Source organism: Cetorhinus maximus, chromosome 11, assembly GCF_964194155.1.
Source record: "Cetorhinus maximus chromosome 11, sCetMax3.hap1.1, whole genome shotgun sequence".
In the NCBI taxonomy this organism is placed as follows: domain Eukaryota; kingdom Metazoa; phylum Chordata; class Chondrichthyes; order Lamniformes; family Cetorhinidae; genus Cetorhinus; species Cetorhinus maximus.
In genome coordinates, this window is record NC_135889.1 from 93,104,516 (window position 1) to 93,130,654 (window position 26,139).

At 44.0% G+C, this 26,139-nt stretch overlaps 1 protein-coding gene across 1 annotated transcript in view; it reads left to right on the top strand.

The window, feature by feature from the left end:
• Window positions 1-26,139, top strand: part of thsd7ba (thrombospondin, type I, domain containing 7Ba) — a 976,108-nt gene that overhangs the window by 652,013 nt on the left and 297,956 nt on the right. The window contains exons 14-15 of the mRNA XM_078552479.1: window positions 18,612-18,866; window positions 24,851-25,029. Of these exons, the coding sequence (XP_078408605.1) occupies window positions 18,612-18,866; window positions 24,851-25,029 (434 nt within the window). The remainder of the gene's footprint in view (window positions 1-18,611; window positions 18,867-24,850; window positions 25,030-26,139) is intronic.

Genomic DNA, 26,139 nt, shown 5'->3' on the forward strand with positions numbered 1-26,139 from the left:
CCGTCACCTTCCAGACTCCCACTGATTAAGTCAGAGGTGGGAAGGGTTGAGGATGGCTTCCCTGCCTGTTGGCCAGCTGAGGCCCTTAAGGTGGGTGGGTGCCATGCCATGTGGGCAAGCTGTCAAATAGTCCCCAGCAGGAATGCCTACTCTCTGATTGGAGGTCCCTCCCACTAGGGCCCAGCAGAGAGATCCACCAGCGGCTGGGGCTGCCCCAACGTACTGACCACTCTCTGCCCTTTCAACTGACCTCCCCCCACCCCAGCAACCTCTTCAGGGCCTCCTTGACTTGTGCCAGCAACCTGCCTCACCTACCTTCACTCCTGGGCCCCAGCAGTGACCTGCAACCTGGGGCTACTGCAGGACCGGCAGCGGCCAACGCTTCTGGTGGCATTGCCAATACTGGAGAATGAGTTCCTGGAGGTGGGAAATTCCCTCTGACCATGGCAAGGACCCCTTCACCAACGAGCTAAGTGTTTGTATAACAATAAATCGTGCCTGGGTGGGAGTGGGGTGGGGGGGAATGACCATGGCGGGTTTGCCACCACTGCGACCATTAAATTCAGTCCTTGGTTTCCCAGGGAGGTAACTGCCCTTTTTCTAAATTAGGTGAACTGACACAGCAAAGCTTCTTGAAGTTACAAGGAGAAGGCTGTTTGTCACAGAGAATGGCAAAGCCAGGTGTTTCATGTCAATTTCAGATATCTTCTGGAATTGATTTCTCTCACAAAACTTCAGTAGTTTTTGAAAGTAGTTCTGGATCTGGAATAATAAACTGAAACCAATTTTCTCACTGGCTCCAGGGCTCAGCCGTCAGGTTCAAATGGGGTTTAGAAGCCTGCAGTGTGAGAGGAACTGTTACCCAGCTGTGACTTTCTGGGATTGGGCCAGTTTAGTGCCAAGAAGGTGAGTCCACTGTCCAGTTAAGGGTGGCTGTCAGGCTTTTGAGTCCCCAAAACTTAGAAAAAGCAGCAGGCTGCCTTTACAGGTAAGTGAGAAGGAGATTGAGATCGAGATCTACAAGATTAAGGTGCCCGCTCTCCAGTTTTTTTAATTCCAACATAAAAAGTCCTCTCAGCAGCCAGGGAACCATTGCTGAGGGGCAGCCCCTGCCTGCCTGGAGCGTTGACTCCTCCCTATCCTCCCGCCCACCCCACCCTCGGCCTGCACAGGGAGGCCACCTCCAGTCAGCTACACTGTTCCCTGATGCTTCCGGGGACCTGGAGGCCAACTGGAAAACTCCAGTGGGCTTCTGACAATAAGACTTAATAGGCCTTTGAGAGGTCAGGCTATCTGTTACTTGTGGGTGGCTGGCCCTGCCATCCCCATCCTGCCTCTGGGAAAATGGCCCGCGGGCAGGATGGAGCCTGGGAACCAGCATGCTGGTCTGTGGTGCAAATTACAAGCTGCCACCTTCGTTCCTGCCACCATTGGGGCCTAAAAATTCAGCCCCAGTCATGGTTACGAATGAACTGGTTATGGGAGAAGCTAAAGAGCATCAATTCTTTATCATGCCTAATTATTATAAGGTACTAGTAAGTAAAGCAAATAGGATGTTGGATTATATTGCCAAATCTATTGAGTTTAACTCACCAGCATAATGGAAGTTGCAGTGTCCGGGTCAAGCTTTATCTGGATTACAGCATACAGGACTGCTTTGGTCACTGTGAGACAAGAGGGCTACCTAGACCCAAAAGGCAGTCCAGAGAACAGTAATAAGGCTGATTCAAGCCTTGCTACTCTTTGAGGAATGGTGAACATATTGAGGTTTTTCAGCCTGAAAGACAGACCTCAGAGGGGCTCTTCATAGAGAATGCTTAAGATACTTGGCAGGATAGAGAAAGAAAATCCATAGCAATATTTTCAGATACACCAAGGCAAGACAGCACAGGTTTAGAATTGTGAGATACACATTCAGGAGAGATGTCAAAAGCATTCCTTTATGTAGAAGGTAATCGACAACTGAAGTGTGTTATGAGAAAATGTGATTGAGGTCAGGGCACTAAACTTATTTCAGAAACAACTGAGTGTAGGGATAGTATTCTGAAAAAAAATCAGAGCAAATTATTTGAATGATGAAGATTGTGGGAGAATGCAGGAGGACATAAATTGCCTGGCAGGAGAGACAGATAGGTGGCTGGCTAGCCAGATGCAGTTCAAAGGAAAAGAAAAACGAAGCACTACAATTTGGGAGTAAGAAATAAATTTTTGGGAGAAAGGAAATCAACCTTATATGTTAGAGATTTACTTGGATTAGAACAGCATAGGAAACTTAATGTGTAGATACTCCAGTATTCAAAGGTAGCAGTGCATGCAGGTAAGATAATAAACAGGATAAATTAAGTCCTTGGTTTTGTGTGTCGGGTGCAGAAATCAGAAGCTATGAGATAATATCGAACTAGTAGAAGACTTGGTTTTGTCACTTTTGTAGTATTATTTGCATCAGATAATAGAAAATATACAAAAGTAATGGAAAGTATGCAGTGTAAATTCACTAGTACGTTCAATGGATGAAACAGAGGCCTAAGAATTTATGACTTTTTATTGGAGCTGAGAGGCTTGAGGAGTGACTTGAGAGATATTAATGTTGTGCTGAAATAGTTTGTTTCCATTGTTGGTAAAACAGTAAGAAATGGGCAAAAAAAATCACAAAAAGACTGAAAGGCGAGTTTAGAAATAATTCCTTTACCCAGAATGTGGTCAGAATATAGAATTCTTTGCCAAAAACAGCAATTGAAGCAGGGTCCATAAATGTTTTGAACAGTGAAATATATAGTTGTTGAAGAAAATAATAAGAGTATGGGAATTGAACAAGAGTGTAAGGTTAGACCAGTTACTCCATGTGTTGTGAAATGTAGTAATTTTCTATGGTTCTGTCACAACTAACTTTAGTATATGTTAGTAAAGAGGTGACTGGGATGCTTTATTCATAATGGGCCAGATCTAGGTCTGAGTGATGAAGTGCACTTGCCCATTAAGTTTCTATGGGCTTTTGCACAGCAAGTCTGCCAATCAGCCAAAAAGCATAGCACCTTCTATGGGACATCTGTGACCTGTTTAAACAGGGCAAACAACTGTGCATCTCCTTGGCCAATTAGATTGAAGGATTGTTGATGAGTAGCACAGAGTCTGAAGCAGGCAGTGCCAGTTAGAATATTGAATTCAATGTTAAATCAGATACATAATGCAAGACAAAAGAAGCTGGGTATAAATAATAGAGATAAAAGCAATGTAAAGAAAAAATAAAAGAAACATTTTGTTTTTTTTTAAAAGCCTCCAAAAATAATTTAAAGACGAAGGAATGAGATCCCAAACTTTTAGAAGTTAGTTTTCAGTGACAGAAAGATTGTTTGACAGTAATTAATACTCACCCCATCTTTAAGAGTGTATTAGACTCGAATGGACAAGTCCTAACTTTACTCCATTTCTATAACGTAAGTACAGCAAATTCATGCTGTCAACACATTTGAGTGGTGAGTCAAATGACAAGACTCCATTTGCATTGCAGCTTTTGGAGGAGCAGAAAATTTTCGACAGCAACTTCTGAATTTGCATTCAAGGTGCGGCCATTGGAAATTATTGTTTAACATGCATTTAAATAACAGTGAGCATTGCTTAGCCACGCTGTTATCTTCACAGCAAAACCGGGCTCCCTGTTCAAAAAAAGAGGGGTAAATGTTTTGGTTAATGAAGTCCAGATCTTCCATTACCTCCCACCAGAATTGCCAGGCCTCACCGAGTAACAGCTATTTTATAAGTTTAAGGACCTGCTTTAGAAATGTTCTTGTGTACCGTAGTGCTAGTCCAGTAAGCAAAATGATCATCTTATGTTTAGGAGTGTGCTTTACTACCAAACATCTAACTAGACTGATAGTATAATTCAAAGGTGTAATAGGAGTTTCCCCTTAACATCTGAAGCAGATACCTGTGTTCCTTGCATGTGGGCTTCTTCAATCTCTTTGAAGACAATTGGAAAAAAAAAAACTAGCTAAGGTGAGACCTGATATGATTTTTAAATTGCTCTTCTACACAGTGATTGAAGATCATACAAAGCAACAGTCATGGTTGAATTCACTTCTATAGAACCATAGAAAAGTTATAGCACAGAAAGAAGCCATTCAGCCTACCATGTCTGTGTCGACTGAAAAAACCAGCCACCCATTCTAATCCCACCTTCCAGCACCCAGTCCATAGTCTTGCAGGTTACAGCACTTCAGGTGTAGATCCAGATACCTTTTTAATGAGTTGAGGGTTTCTGCCTCAACCATCAATCCATGCAATGAATCCCAGATACCTACCACCCTGTGGGCGAAAAAGTTTGTCCTAATATCCCCTACTAATCCTTCCAACTTTGTTCTAACACTGTCTTTACATAGGGCAGAATTTTTTGCCTGTCGGGTGGGCGGAGCAGGAGCGGCCGTGGGCGAGTGCGGACCCGATCAGCGCCCGCCAATTAAGGCCTGCCCAGCGCATTTCCGACTCCCGTGAATAGCGGGAGTGTGCGGGCGGCAGCGGGTGTGCATAGACTGCTGGGTCCAATGGCGACCTGGCAGTCTGTTTAAAGGAAGGCCTGGCAGCCTCCTGTAGGCTTCTCACAATGGCCATGTCCAGGTCGCACCACAGGGGGTCGGCTGAGCAGGCCAGGCTGGAGGGAAAGGCAGAGGAGCAGGTCAGGCTGCAGGATCTGCCACAGAAGCAGGGCAGGCAGCAGGGTAGGCAGGCGGTGGCAATGTGCCCCTCACTTTTCTGATGGTTGCCTTGCTGCCCTCCTCGAGGAGTTGGCAGCACAGCAGGAGGTGTTGGTCCCCCAGGATGGGAGAAGGAGGTCCCCCCCACATGACCAAATGTGCATGGGAGGAGGGGGCAGAGGTGGTGAGCTCCTATGATGTGGTGCAACGCACCTGGATCCAGTGCCATAAGCGCTTCAATGATTTGTTGCGCAATGGTTGGCATTGGGCATTTAACCCAGCAGGTAGCCTTAGCCTTTGAGGGCTCCCCCGCTCAAGTCTTACTGTTGTGACTGCATTGAATCATGTTGGGCATTTCTCGTACGCTGGGTGGGCAAGCAGATAGTGCCCATGCTTACATTAGCCTGAGTGGTTCATGAGGAGATGAGTTCTTCCCCACACCATGTGTTGCTCTTAATCGCACATGACTAGTCTGGGGCCAACCTGCAGGAGATGCTGCTAGGTGCATACTCAGAACTCCAACACATGTCCTATTCACGGTGATGAGATTGTGGAAGGGGAGCCTCATGGCCAAGAGCCATCTGCTGCCCTCGACACTTCACGTAGTTGCGCCTCCTTGCTATGGGAGCTAAGACCGTGTGTTTCCTAAAGTGATGGACACAGTGGAGAGGGCACTTCACAATTGCTGGAGGAGCTTGTAGAGACAGAGAGTGCCGATGGTGCCAGCAGTTGGAGGATTGCAGGGGACCAGACAAATGCTCAGTCGGTGCCTGATGATGTGCCTCTGGGGTCATCCACAACGTAGCAGCTGCAGGAAATGTGGCCGGGTGTGTGGGAGCATCTGGGAGTGTTGCAAGAGACAAGGCCTCGCTTGGTATCCATGGTGGAGGAGTCCAGGCGGAGCATGAGTGATGCAATGAGCCTCATGGCAGAGCGTCATGCTTCCTCCATGAGAGTGGTGACTCTCGTGGGGAGGGGCTTCTAGGAGAACAAGCAGGTTCTCCTGGGGTTATGCTCGGACCTGCAAACCCTCACAGTGCCAGTGGCCAGGGCTGGTCATTGCCAATGTGGAAGATGGTGTAGGCTTCTAGCTTCCCAGCTCATTGCCCATTCATCGATGCTGAGCAGGGAGGTCCCGGGTGACCTCATATCGGTGGAGCAGTTGCCTGTCGTATCTACAGGCTCCTCTCACAGCACTCCGGATGAGGGCAACAGCTGCTCCACCCCTCTCCCAGTAACTACTTCATCAGGTGAGGCTGCGACGACTGGGGAGATGCCAGCTGTGGACCTGGCAGATCCCTCCCAGGCAGGCCCAGCACAGGCTCCATGGGCCAGAGGATGGCCGCCAAGGTCATTGAGGCCAACAGCACCGCAGAGTCAGCAGGCTGGCTCAGATGCCACTCCGAGCGATGGCACCAAGACGTAGCACCCAAAAACGTAAACATAAGGCACATTAGGCACACCACGGGTTTCTCACTGGTGCTTTTATGTTGGCACTGGGTTAGGGACTTATTATTTGTTTATGCTTGAAAAATGTTTTGTTTTGAATTTGTGTGATGTTCTGATGGTGGAAATTAAAACCAGATGTGTTACCATGGTTGAGGGCAGCTCCTTTGTTCTGCATTTGTATGTTTTACATACATGTCATGAGTGTTTGAGTGGAGATTGAAGTTGAGATTGAAGTTTATGTCCAAAGCCCTCAGTTGCAGCTGATGACCTGGCAGATTTAGTACTTAAGTGCCGAGTATGGAAGTGCCAGGCAATGCTGGTCCTCCTGATCCATTTGTGTGGAGCTAGCTGAATGTTCATTGGATTAAAGTCTCCCGGGTGTCCCTGCCTCCATGGTGTAGCCCTGGATCAGCATTTACCCCCTCATCATTCCCCTGTGCTTCCTCATCCTCAGAATCAGTGCTGGACTCATCGTGTGCAGCTGCATCCACTGCGTCAAAGTCTTCATCATCCACTACATCCCCCCCTTTCCAGCGCAAGATTGTGGAGAGTGCAGCATGCAGCCACTATTACCGGCACACAATCTGGGGGGTACTGGAGTGCGCCCCCTGAGCGGTCCAAGCAACGGAAGGGCATCTTGAGAAGACCAATGGCTCTCTCCACCACAGCCCTTGTGGAGGCGTGGCTCGTTTTGTAGCGCTGCCTAGCCTCTGATATTGGATGGCGGAGAGGCATCGTGAGATACTTTCTGAGGGGATAGCCCTTGTCACCCAGCAGCCATTCATCCAGCCAAACTGGAGCACTGAAGAGCCCCGGCACCTGGAGTGTCTGAGGATGTAGGTGTCATGGGAGCTGCCTGGGTACCTTGCACAGACTTGTAGAATCTGCATCCTGTGATCACACTCTATCTGCACATTCATGGAGTGGAAGCCCTTCCTGTTGACGAAGGCACCGGGCTCACCTGCTGGCGCCTTGATGGCCACATGTGTATAGTCTATTGCACCCTGGACGCGGGGGAAGCCAGCAATGGCCGCGAAGCCTCTGGCTCGCTGTGTCTGGCTTGCCTGGTCCCAGCAGAAGTGGATGAAGGTCAATGCACACCTGAACAGAGCGTCTGTGACCTTCTTGACACAAGTGTGCACAGCTGATTGGGAGACACCGCAAAGATCACCCTGGATCTTTGGACCGATCTCTGGAAGGAGCCAGAGGCATAGAACTTGAGGGCAGCTGTGACCTTCAGAGCCACTGGCATGGGGTGTCCACCCACACAGTTAGGAGAGATCTCAGGGTCAATCATCTGACAGATGTAGTGTACTGTCTCCCTTGACAGTCGGAGCCTCCTTCAGCACTGCACCTCAGACATTTTGAGATAGCTGCTTCGCCGCCTGTAAACCCTGGCAGCAGGATAGTGGCATCTTCTGCGGCCCCTTCCACCTTGGCCCTGCGCCCCTTGTGCATGCGCCTGTCCTCCCGAAGGTGGCTCCCCTGGAGGCTGATTATGCACTCCTGGCCTCCTCCTTATTCTAGCCCTTCCTTCCTCCTCAGAGGAGCTGCCTTCAGTGGACTTGTCTGAACCCATACCCAGGTTAAAGGGAGACGATAAAGATTCCTGACTGCAGGGTGCTGACCTGAAGGTTCAAAGTACACAGAAAGCTGCTGGAATTCGTTCTGAACTGCTACAGATCACACAAGCAAGTTTAAAAAACTTTCTGCAATAAATACTCACAGACCAGATTGACAACCTCACTGAGCCCTCTTATCCCACTGGTGGATGAATTTTATTAAAAAGTTTCTTACCTGCCTGTCTGTTGCGCCTGTGCGCCGAGCCGAAGGTCACACAGGCCCCTGAAAATCGGCGTCGATTGCCGATTTAAGGGCCTTAACTAGCCCGTTAATTAATGGCGGGCACATGTCGAACTTCATTGTGCCCTCGCCCAGCGAAATATCACAGTGACGTGCCCACCACCTGCACGTCAAGCAGAAAATTCTGCCCATAATCATACAAAATAAAATACACACCTCTCCTTATCAGTAGGTTAACTCGGTTGACTAAACCAAAATAACTTATAACTAACCTCCTGCATTCTCCTTTTGACCCTGGCTAAAGGTTAACATCAAATTTCTGTTTAAAATTTAATTGGCTGCCTCTTTTTCTGAATGTAATTTTATCAATGTAGTCCCTGCTGAAACGAGACTATTTCTAGGCTGCAGATTGTGTGATCCTGCAGCTATCTCCAGCCAATGTCTGAAAGGAGCTAGAGGCAAAGAAATTCAGGCCTGTGGTGACCTTGAGGGCTACTGGCAATTCGTACCCACCCAGCTGCTGCTGCCAGAGCCTCCTGTGGCACTGTTGTTCAATTTAAAAGAGCGCGGAAAGCGAGGGGAGTTCATTTTAAAAAGCCTGCAAAAAGTGAAGGTGAGCAGCTGATTGGTGAGTAAGAGTGGTGAGTATTTCTAGTCTTTAAAGTAAAATTAAGGTGTTTAGTTTTGTGTTTAGGTCTCTGGTCTTTATATTTTCTTTCCAAAAGAAAGCTTGTTAAGTAAAAGTTTGATGTTGGATTAAAAATTAATTACGATGAATTATAAAGAGTGGGGGATTCTTCAAGTGCAAAGAGCAGGGATACTAGAGTAATTAATTAATAAATTAAATAAAATACAATAGTGATGGCAGGATGGGTGATGGGTTGCTCCTACAGCATGTGGGGTTTCCTGGACATCAAGGTGATCCAGAGTGAAGACACCTTTAGTAAGTGTTTGCAGGTTGAGGAACCTCAGATCCGAGTTGAGCAGCTGGAGTCCGAGCTGCAGACATTGTACCACATTAGGGATGGGAAACGTTACCTGGACACTTTGCTCCAGGAGGTGGTCACACCCCTCAGATTAGGTAATTCAAACTTGGACTGTGATCAGGGACTGGAAGGTGTGACTGCAGGTGAGGAAGGTATGGGATCCCAGGGGGTAGCGTTCAAGAAACCTCGGCCCCTGCAAATGTCCAACGGTTATGAGGTTCTTGCAAGCTGTGTGGATGAGAGCGGGGACTACGGGGAGGATGGGAGAACTGACCATGACACCGTGGTACAGGAAGCCATTCAAGTGGGGGGAGGAAATAGGAATGTAGTAGTGGTAGGGGACAGTATAATTAAGGGGATAGATACTGTTCTCTGCAGCCGTGAATGTGAGTCCCAAAGGCTATGTTGCCTACCCAGTGCCAGTGTTAAGGACATCTCCTTAGGGCTGGAGAGGAACTAGGAGGGGAGGGATCCAGTTGTCATCGTCCATGTTGGTACTGACTACATTGATAGGACTGGAAAGGAGCTTTCAGCTCTGCTGAAAGAATTTGAACAGTTAGGAGCTAAGTTAAAATGCAGAACCTCCAAAGGTAATAATCTCAGGATTACTACCTGAATCATGGGCAAACTGGCATAGGGTAAATAAAGTTGGATTGGTGTGGGAGGAATGGGTTTCAGTTCATGGGTCACTGGCGCCAATACTGGGGTAGAAGGGAGCTCTTCCGGTGGGATGGTCTTCACTTGAACCGTGCTGGGACCAATGTCCTGGCGAATCGAATAACTAGGGCTGTAGAGAGGGCTTTAAACTAAATAAAGCGGGGAGGGTTCTGGAGAGGGGATACATAGACTTAAAAAGCAAAAGGATATCGCAGTTTTTCAGGGAAGCTATTTAGGTATTGATACCCAGAGTGTGACAGGAATGGAGAGAGTATACAAACATTAAAAAAAAGCAGTTAATAGGGTCAAAGCGGGAAAAAATGGTAAAAAGGCAAAATAAATGGCTCTTTACTTAAATGCATGCAGTACTTGGAACAAAATAAATGAATTAATGGCACAAATATACATTAATGGGTATGATCTTATGGCCATTACGGAGACGTGGTTACAAGATCAGAGCTGGGAACTAAATATTCAGGGGCATGTGACCTTTCGAAAGGACAGGCAGGAAGGAAAGAGTTACGATGGGATAAGTACGATCGCAAGAAATGACCTTGGAACAGAAGATATAGAATCCATATGGGTGAAGGTAAGAAGTAACCTGAGCGGTCCAGGCATCGGAAGCGCATCTTGAGGAGACCGATGGTTCTCTCCACCACAGCCCTTGTGGAGGCGTGGCTCCTATTCTACTGCTGCTCAGCCCCTGTTCTTGGATGGCAGAGTGGCGTCATGAGCCACCTTTTGAGGGGATAGCCCTTGTCACCCAGCAGCCATCCATCCAGCCGGGCTGGAGCACTGAAAAGCCTCAGAGTGTCTGAGTATGTAAGCATCATGGAAGCTCCCTGGGTATCTTGCACAGACTTGCAGAATCTGCATCCTGTGATCACACACCATCTGCACAGTCATGGAGTGGAATTCCTTCCTGTTGACGAAGGCACTGGGCTCACCTTCTGGCACCTTGATGGCCATATGTGCGCAATCAATTGCACCCTGGATGCGGGGGAAGCCAGCAATTGCTGCGAAACCTCTGGCTTTCTCTGTCTGGCTGGCATCATCCCAGCTGTAGTGAATGAAAGCCAATGCACACTTGAATAGAGTGTTTGTCGCCTGCTTGACACAAGTGTGGACATTTGATTGGGAGACACCGCAAAGATCACCCACTGACCCCTGGAAAGAGCCGGAGGCATAGAAGTTGAGGGCAGCAGTGACCTTTAGAACCACTGGCATGGGGTGCCCACCTGCACAGTTTGCGGAGATCTCAGGGCCTATCATCTGACAGATGTAGTTAACTGTCTCCCTTGAGGGACGGAGCCTCCTTCGCCACTGGACCTCAGACATACTGAGGTAGCTGCTTCGCTGCCTGTAAACCCTGACAGGATATTGGCATCTTCTGCAGCCCCTTCTGCCTTGTGCTTCCTGTTGGCCCTGCTCCTCTTGTGCCTGCACCTCTCCTCCCAAAGGTGGCTCCTCTGGAGGCTGAATGCGGACTCCTGGCCTCCTCCCCTTTCTGGCCCTCCCTTCCTTCTCAGAGGAGGTTCCTCCAGTGTAGAGCACAACTCTCATACCCAGGGTAAGGGAAGGCTTCCAGAAAGCAACAGGCTCCAGAAATGATCTGACCAAGGCTTTTACTCCTGTCCAAGCAGCTGGTAGGAGCTTTGAAGTATTCCTGCTCAAACAGGCAAGTATAAGTAACTTTCACACTTAAATACCTGAAAGATCACATTCGCGACCCCGCTCACCCTTCTTATCCCGCCTGCGGATGAGGTTTATACAAATGTCTCCTACCTGCCTGCCCATTGAGCCCGTGCGATGTCCTGAAGATTGGGCTGCAAAGAATTGAATTCAATTGCTGCCTCAAGGACCTTAACTGGCCTGTTAATTGATGGCGGGCCCGCATCCGAAGTTCTAGCGTGCCCGCCTTCCCAAATATCGTGATGGCGCGCGGTGACGGGATGCACGCCCGACATCACCACGCATCATTTTACACATAGGCGTGCGGGCCTGTCTTCGCATGCCAACGGGAAAATTCTGCCCAGAGAGTTGGGGTAAGGGGGGCATTTTCAGGATGACAACATGTAACTAATGGAGAACCACAGGGATCGGTGTTGGGGCCTCAATTAGTTACAATATATATTAATGACTTAGATCAGGGAAGTGAATGCACTATCACCAAGTTTGTGGATGACACAAAAATAGGTTTGAAGGCAAGTTGTGAGGTTGACACAAAGAGCCTACAGAGGAATGTAGGCAGGTTAAGTGAACAAAAACTTGCAAATTGAATATAATGTTGGAAAATGTAAGGTTATGCACTTTGGCATGGAGACTAGAGGAGCTGAATATTATTTAAATGAAGAAATCTGCAGAAAGCTGCGGCACAGACCGATTTGGGGGTCCTCGTATATGAATCACAAAAAGCTAATCAACAAGTTCAGCAACTAATAGGGAAGGCAAATAGAATGTTGGCCTTTATTTCAAGGAGAATGGAGTATAAAAATGGGGAAGTCTTGCTAAAACTATACAAGGCACTAGTTAGACCACACTTAGAATACTGTCAGCAGTTTTGGTCCCCTTATCTAAAGAAAGAGGTACTGGCATTGGAGACAGTCCAGAGATGGTTCACTAGGTTGATCCCAGGTATGGAGAGATTTTCTTATGAGGAGTGGTTGAGTAGGTTGGGCCTGTACTCATTGGAGTTTAGAAGAATGAGAGGAAACTTATTGAAACATATAAAATTCTTATGGGGCTTGACAGGGTGGATGCTGTGAGGCTGTTTCCCCTCCTGGTAGAGTCTAGGACCAGAGGTTATAATCTCAGAGTAAGGGGTCGCTCACTTAAGACAGAGATGAAGAGGAATTCCTTCTCTCAGAGGGTAGTTAATCTGTGGAATTCTTTACCGCAAAGAGTTGTAGTGGCTGGGTCGTTAAGTATATTCAAGATTGAGATAGATTTTTAATCAATAAGGGAATCGAGGGTTATGGAAAAAGGCAGGAAAGTGGGGTTGAAAATGATCAGATCAGCCATGGTCTCATTGAATGGCAGGGAAGACTTGATGGGCTGAATGGCCTACTTCTGCTCCTATGTCTTATGGCCTTATGGTCTTATAGTTATGCTGAGGAAGCTGATTTTCTGACTGTAAACCCTGTTTGGGGGTATCACGTCCTTCAAGCTGGATCTCTGTGTCTGTTTCCTCTGTGCTGTGAGTGACATGGGGTAGCAAAGAAGGCAAATGTTGCTGCTGCTGCTCTGCTGGTCTTGGTATTTCTGTCATCTTCAGAGGTCAGTGTAATGGCTGCACAAGCTGCTCCCAATCTGCAGCAAAAGCTCTGAGCTGTTAAGTTTACAGCAAGGTAATTAAATCCCAAGGTAAGCAAGTTCCAAAGTAAGTCAAATGAACTCCAACATTTTGTCCCTATCCTGTATATCAGGGAATTCACAATCTTGAGACAAGTGCTGAGAGTACAAATCTTTCCTGTGGGCATGGCCACAGCTATCCTATTTCACTATTTAAATGCTTTCTAGAATGTCAGTTTCATTAAGAACATAAGGGCCTAAACCCTCTGATCAGGGTCTGAACCCTTATTTCCTATTGTATTTATCTACCCTACTGGGTAATACTAAAAAAAACCCACAATTTTCCCTTTGTAAAACAAGATTGACTCTGTCTGATCATGGTAGGATTTTCTAAGCGCATTGTTAAGCCATCCCTAATAATAGCTTCCAGCATTTTCCCGATGACTGATGTCGGGCTAACTGTCCTGTAGTTCCTCATATTTTTTCTCTCTTTTCATGAAAACTAAAAATTAAAACATTTCTAAAAACTTGGACATTTTGGAAAATCATAACCTGAGCAACCATTATCTCTGCAGCTACCTCTTTTAGGAAGCCAGGATGTAGGCCATCATGTCCTAGAGCTTTGTTGGCTTTTACTGCCAAAGATTCTCCAATAGTTTTTCTTTACTGATATTAATTACCTTAAGTTCCTCCATTTTATTAATCATTTAGTTACCCTCTATTTCTGGCCTGTTATTTGTGTTTTCTACATCTCTGCCATTTCTTCATTCACCATGATACTTTCTCCTGTCTCAGCCTCTAAGGGACCAATGTTTTCTTTAGCTATTCTCCAGGAGTGCAGTTCAGACCATGGCACTAATGGGCAAGGGAGGGAACAGCAAAAAATAGAAAATTATTTGTTATAGAAGATTCCATAGTCAGGGGGTATACAGGCATTTCTGTAACCACCATCATTAATCCCCCATTCTGCTTTGCCTCTCTCGTGCCAGGGTAAAAGAAGGTGTAGAATATTCTGCAGGGGTCTTTGCATGGACCTTATTTGTTAATGCACTATTACTGTTAACTCTCTAGCCATTCCCATCCTACTCTGCTTCTCTTTACCCAAATCGCTAAATTCTCTATTGTCTTGACTTTTCACTTTAGATTTCCAAATTCCCCTTCATCTGAACCCTCCATGCCCTCTTTAAGTTTAAAACCCTATCCATAGCCCATTGTACAATACCAGGACACTGACCCCAGCCCAGTTTAACTGGAGCCCATCCCAATGGAACGGAACACTCTTTCCCAAATGCTGATGTCACTGCCCCTTGAATCAAAACCTCTTCTTCCCATACCACTCTCCGAGCCACCATTTAATTCTCTTCTTGACCCTAAGCCAGTTGGTGCATGGCCCAGGCAACAATCCAGCGATTATTACCTTTGAAATTCTGCATTTCAACTTGAACCCTAACTGCTCAACATACTTCAGCAGAACATCATACCTCGTTCTACCTATATTGTTGGTTCCTACACAAACCACATGACTGGATTCTCCCCCTCCCACTCCAAATATTTCTCCAGCTGTGAAGAGATGTTTTTAAACTTGGTGCCAGGCACCTGAGGCTTTGGATTGCTGAGTCATGGCTGCAGAGAACTATATCTTACCCCCTCTCAATACTGTCTCCTGTCACCACTACATTCCTTTTCACTGCCCCCACTTGAATGGCTTCCTGCACCATGGTGATGTGGTCAGTTTGCCCATCCACGCTGCAGTCTTTGTTCTCATTCACAGAGGTAGCAAATAGCTTGTAACTGTTGGTCAAAGTTAAAGGCTGAAGCTCCTTCACTACATCGTGGATCCCCAACTCTGCTGGTCTCACAGCCACACCCTCCTGTTCCTGTCCACTGACAAACAGGGCCCCAGGAGAGGTAGGTGAACAAGCAGTGAAACACAAGGGCCTGGGGGCTGGTGGGGCCTAGGTTTGTTGTGAATGGAGTTCTCTCATTGTTGTCCAGAATGAACAGCCAGAGCTTCACACATGAAAGACCGACTTTAAAAAAAAAAGAACTGTCAGTTAATTCTGATTTTTTTTAAAGTCTGCTGGAAAATAATGAAGCTCCCTGAAAGTCAGTAACAGCAGTTCCTATTCGCAACAACTGTTAGTGAAACTGACAGTTCTGATTTTTTTTTTTCTTTAAAGCTGGTCAAGAAGGTCTTTCCTGCTCTCAGCATTTTACAGGTTTTTTTTTAACAAAGAAACCATTAACTGCCAGTTGAACTGTCAGTCGCTGAGAGTGGGAACTGACAGCAGAACAGTGATTAGGGGAGCAACAAGTGTGGGAAAGACGCAGCTGCTCCTGCAATCATAGATTCTGGGCACAATTTTTAGGTTGGCATGGGGACGCGTGTCTGACCCGATCGGAAGTGATATTGCGCGAGATATTTCGGTCAGCAGGCGCGCGCAAAAGTTGGAAGAGTGGCTGCTCACAGTTAAGAGGCCAGTTAGTATAACTAAAGTTGCAATTGTCTATGATTTTTTGTGGTCCGTCCAACCTTATGGTTGGCAGACGGGTGCATTGGCCAGGTGGACTTTACATTTTTCATGAAACCTCATCCAAGGGCGGGATGAGATTTCCATTATTAAATAAAATAAAAATCTATGGACAGCATTTTTATCATGTAGATGCTCAGGTGACTGATTGTGATGCTTGTTAAAACTTTGTTTCATTGTTTTCAAGTCTTCAGCTCCCTGAGGCCTTCAGAGAGCTTTCATCCAGAACTCACCCACACCCGTGCTCACGTCAGCGCACAGCTGGCCCCCTCCTTCCCTCACCCTGGCAGTGCTGAGCATTTCAGCGCGTGCTTCACACAGGCTGGTCGTTAATTTGCCAGCCAGCGTGAAATCGTGGTCGGGGGCCGATCGTGGCCGGCGGTCAGTTCCCTGGCTGATCCCGGGCCCACCGATTGCTCCGGTTGGCCGACCTAAAAATCCTGCCCTCTGTCTCTCCCGCATTGGAAAAATGCAAGTTCTTCCTTTCTTCTCGTGATTTGCTTGCCAACCTGGTTTTCCAGTGGCTGTCTGTTCCTCTCTCCCTCATGTTGATTGGTCTGTAAAGGTCATCTAGCAATGCTCTTCATTTTATATTTGAAAAAGAAATGAATAAGTTATGATGTATTTGAAGCTCTCATGTTATCTTCCCTTGAAGTTGCTAAGACCTGCTGAATGCAAGCTATTGGGAAACCAATGAGACAAAACAAGACTGGGCATTCAGTGCTCAAGTTAGTCATTGATTCAACTCCTTCAATCACAGGTTCCCTCCCTCCTGCTCTTGCTGCTCCTTCAGAGACAGAATCTATGATAGGAAGAGTGACAAGGGTGGGAGAGAGGGAACCTGTGATTGGAAGCGTTGGAGCAATTATTCTGACCATTTCCGCTGGCGACCATGCAGGAGTCTTTCAGCTGCACTGAACGATTTGTGACAATATCTTTCGGGAGGCCAAGGAGAAGAAGCAGAAAATGAAAGAACAGGAGGGAGTCTCTGGTAACAAGAGAACCGCAGGCCCACGGGAGCTGTCATTCAGCCTCATGCCAGGCAGGATCTGGCTATTGTCCGCATCCGCAGCAACAACCACTCCCAGAGGAACCAGAACTTCGCTTCTAGTAATACTCAATTATCTTGAGCGAGGTGAGTGCTGTGACAGTGTGTCCAGGAGGGAGGAGGGAGCTTAGGCAGCAGCAAGTGAATGGGACTGTCCCCTATCCTCCTTCCTTCCTCACCTACCTCCCTCTGTCCCTCACTCTTTCCCTTCTACAACTCTCCAATAATGAAACAATGTGAGCTGCAGCATGGAGGCGATCTTTCTTTTCTATACAGCACAGGTAGTCAAAATATGTAAAACAAAACTTGAAAGATTTTCTGCAATATTGAATCCTTCCTGCCAATATGAATTTACTGTCACCGTGTACATATGGTGCAATGAGGCAGTCACCAAAATCAGTGTTATCATCTGCACAGGTATTATCGATATACTATCCACTCCAAGGACTGCAGCGGTTCAAGAAGGCAGCTCACCACCTTCTCAAGGGCAACTAGGGATGGGCAATAAATGCCTCCCTAGCCAGCAATACCCACATCCCATGAATGAATAAAAAAATCTAATGGGATATTTTCCTGTGAACTTAACAATATTGCATGATGCTATTAAGTTAAAATTTGTACTCTCTGGTTTGTTTAAAAATCACGGTGAGATCATCTTTTGGGTGCACACAAACTAACACTGCTTTATATCATTGCTGCTCTTGATATTAATGACCCATGCTGCATATATATTGGATGATATTTGTAACCAGATGCCAACAACTGGCGTTATCATTTTACTAGGACCTTTCTATGATTGTTTGGTGAGTTGATTAGTGAATATTGAAAGAAAAAAATATAACATGCATGATTGATGGGGAGAATTAAAGGTGGGGCGGGGGAATAAGAGACCCAGAAATAGGAGGAGCACCAGGGCCCATGATTTCTCCCCTGGTCTTGCTTACCAACCCTACATAACCTAAAAGTTGTGACTGCCTCCTGAACAAAGTGTCCAGGTAACTCTCCCCTCCCTGAAGGCTGCAATGTATGCACTCTGTCTGCAGCTCAGAAACTCTGGGCCGAAGTTGCTTGAGCTACAAACATTTAGCGCAGATATGGTTGTCCAGGACTGCAATGCATTCCACACATTCCCGCATGTTGCAGTCACATCACGCCATCTGCCCTGCCATGTCATTCTAACCACCTTTATTATTAGTTAGCTAGTTATTAATTTAGTAAAGTAATAGCAGGTTACAGTCTCCTAGCTTAGAAACAAACCAGAAATACTCACAAGTTACTGGAGGTAAAGCAAAAAGAATAAAAAGCAACCTCCTTCCCCTCTGCACCAAATTCCCTCTTGCACCCAATTCCTGACTTTAGAATTCCGTTTACCATGCATACTGTGCCCTAATAGTGTTCTTATCTTGTACATCCGGGTGAGATCCATGCAGCTCAGGAAATCAGTGTACTGACAGTTAAATCTAGAATAGCAGATTAAATGGCCACCAAATTGATTTTTAAAAATCTGACCTGATACCTTCCCGCTCGCTTCCAAATGTGCCCCTGGTAAATGCGTTAGAGAGAGGGAATAGACTGAGTTCCTCACACATTGTAATTTTTGGGACTTTAACGCCCTGCATGAACTGGGGTCCATCCTCCTTTAATAGATAAAATTCCACTCTCTGTCTCTATTCCCAGTCAAAAGGACAGTACTCAGAAAACTGGGTATTATACTTACTTATTTCTGAGATAGGTTAATTATTATAATAATTGCTCATTATTAATGGTCAGTAGGAAGATAACATCAAAGCTTGGCCTCCTAGCATTTTAACTATTATTTCAGTCACTTTTGTTTTAACTCGGGTGAATTGCTTTATAACTTCATCATGTAGGAACAGCCCCTTTTCCAAATATTTTTGGTGGATAAATAGTCAAGAACAGTATGAAAGGGGAATAAGAGGTCATTTTTTAGTTTGGAATTTCAACTTATATCTGGTGATATGCCTGGCACCTTCAGAGTTGATGATTGTTATATACATTTAGGTAAAGAACAAATGGTAGGAATAAATGTTATAGGATATTTTGCACAGGAACTTCTAAATGATTATCAAACAGCATCAGAAAAATGAAGAGTTATGGTTTAAGTAAAGAATGTAAAGATTTTTTTCTGTTCGATTAGGAAAAAGCAAGAAGAAAGAGAAGTGCCACAAGGATCCACTAGTTGAGACAAAGACTTGCCCATGTGACAAATTTAGCGGTCAACCACAAGGAAATTGGTCAGATTGTATTCTTCCTGAAAACAGGGTGACACTGCAACTTGGCATGAAGTTTCAAGTAGACGTCAAAGACTGCGGGCAGGGTGTACATTATCGAGCCATAGCCTGCTATGATCAAAATAAGAAGTTGGTGAATCCTTGGCTTTGTAGCAATTCTGGTATGTCACAGTTGTTACAATTCTGATTATAATCACAATGGTGCTAAATATTTTTGTTCTTAAAGATCCAAATTTGGTACATATTGTAGTTTAATTTTTTTTTTGGCAGGGCCAAGCTTATTTATTATGTGTCCATCAAAGGGCTTTGAATGCTAAAGAATGCAACACTTTTTTCCACTTGGGTCACAGCAAGTATTTCCAGGTTAGCTAGAAAATGGCCAAGTGCGAAATACATCCGATTCTAAGCTAGCAATACCATGGAAGTGTTAAAGCACAGAAGGAGGCCATTTAGCCCATCAAGTCCATACCAGCTCTCTGCAAGAGCAGTTCCGCTAGTCCCTCTCCCCACCCTTTCTCTGTAACCTGCTTATACCCAAACTTCAGAGGATGGTCCTTTTTATTGAACTCATGTAATTTTCTTTCCACTTCTCATGCTGAACATCCTTTTGGCCTCTGAGATTTCTGGTTCTGTGCAAAATTGCATTGAATTATGAGTAATTTTGTGTTATATGCTTGCATTTAATAATAATGTGTTACATTTGATGTTGAATCTGAGCTGGTTTCAAACCCTGGTCTTGTAGATGAAAGAACAGTGTGTTAATCAAAGCTTCACCCCCTCTCTGAAATAACTTTTTATTAAAAAAGGCACTTTTCTAAGGGAGATCAAGAACTGTAGTTTGAGCACTCTGATCAAATTGCTGTGCCCCTGATTTACTGATATTGGATATCAATGCAATATACACAAGTTTCATTTCACAGGTTGCACTATAACAATCAAAATTGATTGGCAATGGATAATATCAGAAATCCAAATTTTGAGGAAGCACATATTTTAAAGTAGCAAATGTATGTTCATTATTTGCAAAGTGGTCAAGCTTTGATCAGGGGTCAACAGACTATACTTTGAGTTCAGGGCTATCCAACTGATTTAATGTTCGGGGAGACATGTCAGGAGCTTCTACTCCCTGTTTTCATTAAAATTACTGAAAATAAGCTCCAAAGGATGAGAATAACATAACCTGCAGTTTTATTTCTTGAAGATGGTTTCATAGCTCAGTCTCAATGTGTCCTGAATGGTTATGTACCAAGTTTACACTGAAGCAAAGGTAAAACCAATTGCTGTCTCCAGAAACTGTGCACCGTTGCTATTCTGCTATATTTTCAATTCTTGCAACTTATTAAAAAGTTGCGAATGATGGTCTCCAATAAGTTAACACAGTTGATGCCAAAATATAACAACAGCAACAGGCATTTATATAGCATCCGTAGCACAGTAAACAAAAGTCACCAGGTGCTTCACGGGAACATTATGAGACAAAATTTGACACCAAACCATCCAAGAAGAGCGTAGGATAAGTGACAAAAGCCTGGTCAAAGAGGTAGGTTTGAGGGATGTTTTAAAGGAGGAGAGAACAATGGTAAAGTGGAAAGGTTTAGGGAGAGAATTCCAGAGCTTAGGGCCTCGGCCGCTCAAGGCACAGCGTACAATGATGGGATGATGGAAATCGGAGCTGCAGAAAAGGTCAGAATTGGAAGAACTCAGAAATCTAGGATTGTTGTTGGGCTGGAGGAGGTTACAGCAATGGAGAAAGGCAAGGCCACGAAGGGATTTGAGAGCTTGGATGAAAACTTTAAGTCTGAGGTGTTGCCAAACTGGAGTCAATGTAGGTCAATGATGGCTGAACAGGAATTGGTGAGGGTTAAGATACGATAAGCAGAATCCTGGATGAGTAATGTAAATATCCAGTTTTAATATGACTGCTATTGCACATACATCTTAATTATACCAAATCCAAAGTTAGTAATATGCTGATGTGTATCCAATTTTGTGGTTTGTAACTGTGTTATGCTTGTCAATCATTCTTTGGCAAAAACCTAAGTGATTGCAAGTTAGCTTGCCATTCCATGTATAATGATTTTGGATACATTGTAGAGTTGATAATTTTATGATTAATATCATAGACTCCTTAACATTACAAAGCTAAAGTGTTTCTGAAGGCTTTTGCTGTAGTATGGAAATGAAAATGATTGTTCTGGGTTGCAATGTCATCTTATATTAATGGTATGATTATGAAGACTTCATTCTGTAAAACATTACAGGTCATTTTCCTAATTCATAATCACCATATAAAAACGGGTGAAGTATGGACATGAACCTAGCTTGTAGACAGTTTTCCCTTTTAAACCTTAGAGCCAAAATCAAGATTTTGAATAACATAAGATGTATGTGAATGTGAGCTGCTTACAGATAGGTATCTTAATTTCTAAATATTGTCTGATTTCTAGCAGTAGTTTAACAAAATTATACTCAACTCTTGTAAATATATTACGAAATTGGCTCGACACTTGAGGGAAATAAACTTGCAGAGCTATGGGGATAAGGGGGTGAATAGGACTGACTAGATTTCTCAAAGGGGAGCTGGAATGGGCTCAATGGGCCAAACAACCTCCTTCTATGTCATGATGATACAATGACTCTATATATATACCTTTCAAAAAATTGTTTACATAATAGACAGTAAGATCAGGAAAGGTGTATCACAATAAAGCTGTCTAACATGTTACGTACAGCTGTGACATGGCATCAACACAACAACATGGAACATGGTCAGGTATAGCCTATCTATAAGAATACAGGATAATTTAACCCAGCTAATCAATGCGTTATCAGCTTCCTCCTAATCATCAGTAATGGTAGATGATATCACCAATAGTACCATCAACAACAAATAAAAACAAGAATCTGTATTTATGGAATGCCTTTAACATTAATAAAACATCCCAACGCACTTTGCTGAGGCATTATAAAACAAAATATGACACCAAGCCACATAAGGAGACATTAGGGCAGCTGACCAAATCCCCGGTCAGAGGGATAGGTTTTAAGGAATGTCTTAAAGGAGGAAAGATTAGTGGGGAGATTTAGGGAGGGGATTCCAGAGCTTGGGGCCTAGGCAGGTGAAGGCACAGCCGCTAACGGTGCTTACAATCAAAGATTCTTAAGAGACCAGAATTAGAGGATTGCAGATATCTCAGAGGGTTGTGGGGCTGGAAGTGATTACAGAGATAGCAAGGTGTGAGGCTGTGGAGCGATTTGAAAACAAAGATGAAAACTTTTCAATCAGGGCATTGTTTATCTGGCATCCAGTTTAGGTCACTGAGTACAGGAGTGAGGGTGATCGGTATTTGGTCAAATTAGGACATGGGCAGCGGAGCTTTCGATGACATCAAGTTTACAGAGAATAGAATGTAGGAGGCCAGCTGGGAGTGCATTGTAATAGCCAAGGCTCGAGGTGTCAAAGCCATGGATGAGTATTTCAACAGCAGAAGAGCTGAGGCAGGGATGGAGAGGTGGAATATGTAGTCTTAAGGTGTGGATATGTGGTTGAAAACTCATCTAGGGTCAGGTATGACACTGAGGGTGTGAACAATCTGATTCAGCCTCAGGTTGTTGCTAGGGAGAGGTTTGGAACCAATGGCAAGGGAGCGGAATTAGTTTTGTGGATTGAAGGCAATTGCTTCAATCTTTCTGATAATTAATTGGAGGAAATTTCTGCTCATTCCATACTGGATGTTGGATGAGCAATAACACAATTTAGAAACAGTGGAGGGGTTGAGGGAGATGTGGTGAGGTGGAGCTGGGTGTCGTCAAAGTACATGTGGAAACTGATGTCTTGTTCTCAAATAATGTCACCAAGATGTAGCACGCAAATGGAAATAGATTAAATTCTTGTGAGAACACCAGAGATAACTGTGAAGAAATGAAAAGAAAAGCCATTGGTGGTAATTCTCTGGCTACGATTAGATGGATAAGAATAGAACCAGGTGAGAGCAGTGCCACCCAGCTGGATGATGGTGGAAAGATGGTGGAGAACGATGCTTTGATCAAAGGCTGCAGAAAGGTCAAGAAGGAGGAAGAGATATAGTTTCCTCAAGTGACACCTACATAGGATGCTAGTCATGGTTGTTTTGGTGGGTGGGTGCAGTGATCATTACAGGACATCGCTGCATGAGCTCCTCAGGAAAAGTCCTCAGTTTCACCGTATGCAGCTGCTTCATCAATTACCTCGTCCCCAGGCAAAAGTGAGGGTTTTCACTGATGATTCAACAATATTTAGGTCCATATCATTCAAAGAAAATATACAAAAAAGGTTATGTTAGGGATTGAACCTGTTATTATGGATAGAAACTTGAGATATTAGATCTATTTCCGTTGAAATAGACAATGCTAAGAAGAGATTTAATAGTTGTTTAGATTGAGCGATTATAAAAATCCTATTTTCTCTGACTGGTGATTAGGCAACAGGGGTCATCAATTAAATGTCCTTTAGGAGACTGAAGAGAGAGGTTAGGGAGATCTCTTTGCATGGATGGTTGTTGGAGCACAAAGTGGTTTTCCAGGAAAGCTGACTGAAGCAGCGGAAGCTGCATAGCTACAATGGCAGACCAGCACGGTGGGTTAGTTTGGATTACCCCAGCATAGTGCTGACATAGGCACGCTGGACTGAATGGTGGTTTTATAAGTGCAGAATGTCTTGGGAAGAGCATTAAATTCAAATTCATCTGCAAGCCACTCACCAACCTGAATTGCAAAGTTATCACATTTCCTTCATCATGGAATGGGGTAGATGGCAGCATAGTGGTAATGTCACTGGATTAGTAATGATAGGCCCAGGCTAATGCTCTAGAGGCATGGGTTCAAATGCCACCATAGCAGCTGGTGGAGTTTAAACTAAATTAATAAACCTGGAGTATAAAGCTAGTCTCAGTAATGGTGACCATGAAACTCATCTGGTTCACTAATGCCATTTAGGGAAGGAAACCTGCTGTCCTCCAGACCCATAGCAATGTGTTTGACTCTTAACTGCACCCTGAAATGGCCTAGCAAGTCACTCAGTTCAAAGGCAATGAGGGATGGGCAATAAATGCTGGCTTCACCAGTAATAGCCACATCCCATGAAAGAATAAAGAATCATCACTGTGTTAGTATCCTGGGGTTTTCTATCAAATGCCATTCCATTGCTGAGTACTTAGACAATTGCTATGAGAAAATGGTTTTACTTTCCATAATTTCAAAAAAAGAATGAGAAACCAAATTGTGCAAGTGGACTCCATTCAGACTAGTTATTGGAATTTATTTCTGAGTTTAGGAACTTAGGAACTGGAGTAGGCCATTCAGCCCATCAAGTCTTTTCAGCCATTCAATTGGATCATGGCTGATCTGTATTTTAATGCCATCTACCTGCCTTGTTTCTATATCCGTTAATATCATTTCCTAACAAAAATCTAAACCTCTCGGTTTTGAAATTTTTAATTGACCTAGTCTCAATAACTTTATGGGGGGGAGATTTCTAGATTTCCACTGCCCTTAGTGTGAAAACTGTTTTTTTAACATTTACCCCGAAGAGCCTACCTCAAACTTTAAGGTTATGCCTCTTTGTCCTGGACTCACCCACAAGAAGAAGTTTCTCTCTATTTACCCTATCAACTCCTTTAATCATCATCTATGTGCAAACCTAATCTTATGCAACCTATCCTCATAATTTAACCCCATGATCTATCATCCTTAGATTGTTTTCAATGCCTGTTTCATCACCAAATCTAATTTCATAAAATGTTCATAAAAATGTAAAACTATGAATGAGCTGATTGTTCAATCTAACTTCTTAATTTTATATTCTATTTATTTTCTACCTGTTAATGGAGTAGCTTATTTAGTATAGATATATGTGTATGTTACCTATCCTTTGGTCTAATTTAAATGACTATATCTGAATCACCAGCAAAACAAATTAGTTTGTTGTGTAATTATATATTTTAATAATACTAATCATCTATGACAGCAAGAACTCAGAAAATTCATGTTACCATATTACAACCTGAGACATGAGCTACTTTAAAATGAATGTGTCAAGCTTGTAGAATACCTAGCAGTAAAGTTTTAAACCACTAAATTATATTTTTCTTTTAATCATTCAAATTAGGGTATATTGAAGAGACTTGCAGTTTGCCATGTCCTTCAGACTGTAAGCTAAGTGACTGGTCAAACTGGTCAGCATGCAGCAAATCCTGCGGAAGTGGGATACAGATCAGATCCAAGTGGCTGCGGGAGAAGTCATATAATGGTGGTCGCCCATGCCTTAAACTAGATGTGAAGAATCAGGTGAGGTTTGCCAAGTAACCAATAATGAATTACTAAGTTCAGCAATGAGCATTGGTGTCTTATTGGCAGATAGTTCAATTACATAAAGAATAAGAATTCCTTTTTTAATGTGCTCAAGCTGTTAAATTTGTCTTGCAGTACCTAGTTTGCTCACTTTAATACAATTACTTACACTTGATTCTTCCAAAGCCATACTGAAACAGTGCAGCCATTAGTAAGTACCATATGCTTTGATTGTGCCTTTATGAGTTAGCTGTTTGCCTCCATTTACTTGTGCTTATTTCTTGAGTCCACCGTTTTAATTCCATTGCCTCTTATTTCTATTCATTTAACTATTCCGCCAATAAAAACGGAGCAGTACTTAAGTAGAAGAGTATATATTGCCGTGTAACAGCCTGCCATCACTTTTATGTCTTGAATGAGGGTCACTTCACTAACAGTTTAACTGAATCCAATAAAATTAATCATGGATATTGGCTGCGGGAAGTTGACTGAGCAAAGCAATAGCCATGAGTTTTTGCTAAGAATAGGCATGAAAACAAGTTTGGTCAGAACAGGAGTTTGGCGTTGAGACAGAATGAACCTCAGTCTGCAAGATCAGGTTGGTAATAAGTACATGACTATATTGTTTTGAGAGAATTTAGATGGATTATATCAGCAAGAGGCATGTGAGTTGTGAAAAGGCAGCTGAGTGAATACAAGTATATTGACCTGAACTTGCTTGAAGCTATTATCACTTATTTGCGTTTACCACCTTTATTTCACATGTCAGTGCAGATCTCTATTATCTGTAAAAGGTACATGGGATTTTGGGGGAGAAAAGTTGTTCAGGATAATCATAGATCTCCCTAGAGACATTGCGTACCATAAGTGAGGAGGAAAGGTCTTGTACCACAGATTAGAGGTGGTCAACCCATAATTGGTGGAAGAAAAGCGAAGCAGGGGAAAGGATATGTTTGACTTTTCCATGTTAATGCAAGCAATTCATCAGGAACAAAGATGGGAAAATGCTTCTCTCTCTGTTCTACTTCTGTAAATTAAACATATTAAAATAATAGTGAAAACCCAACAAATCATATTGGAATCATGTGTATATCATTGTTTACTAAT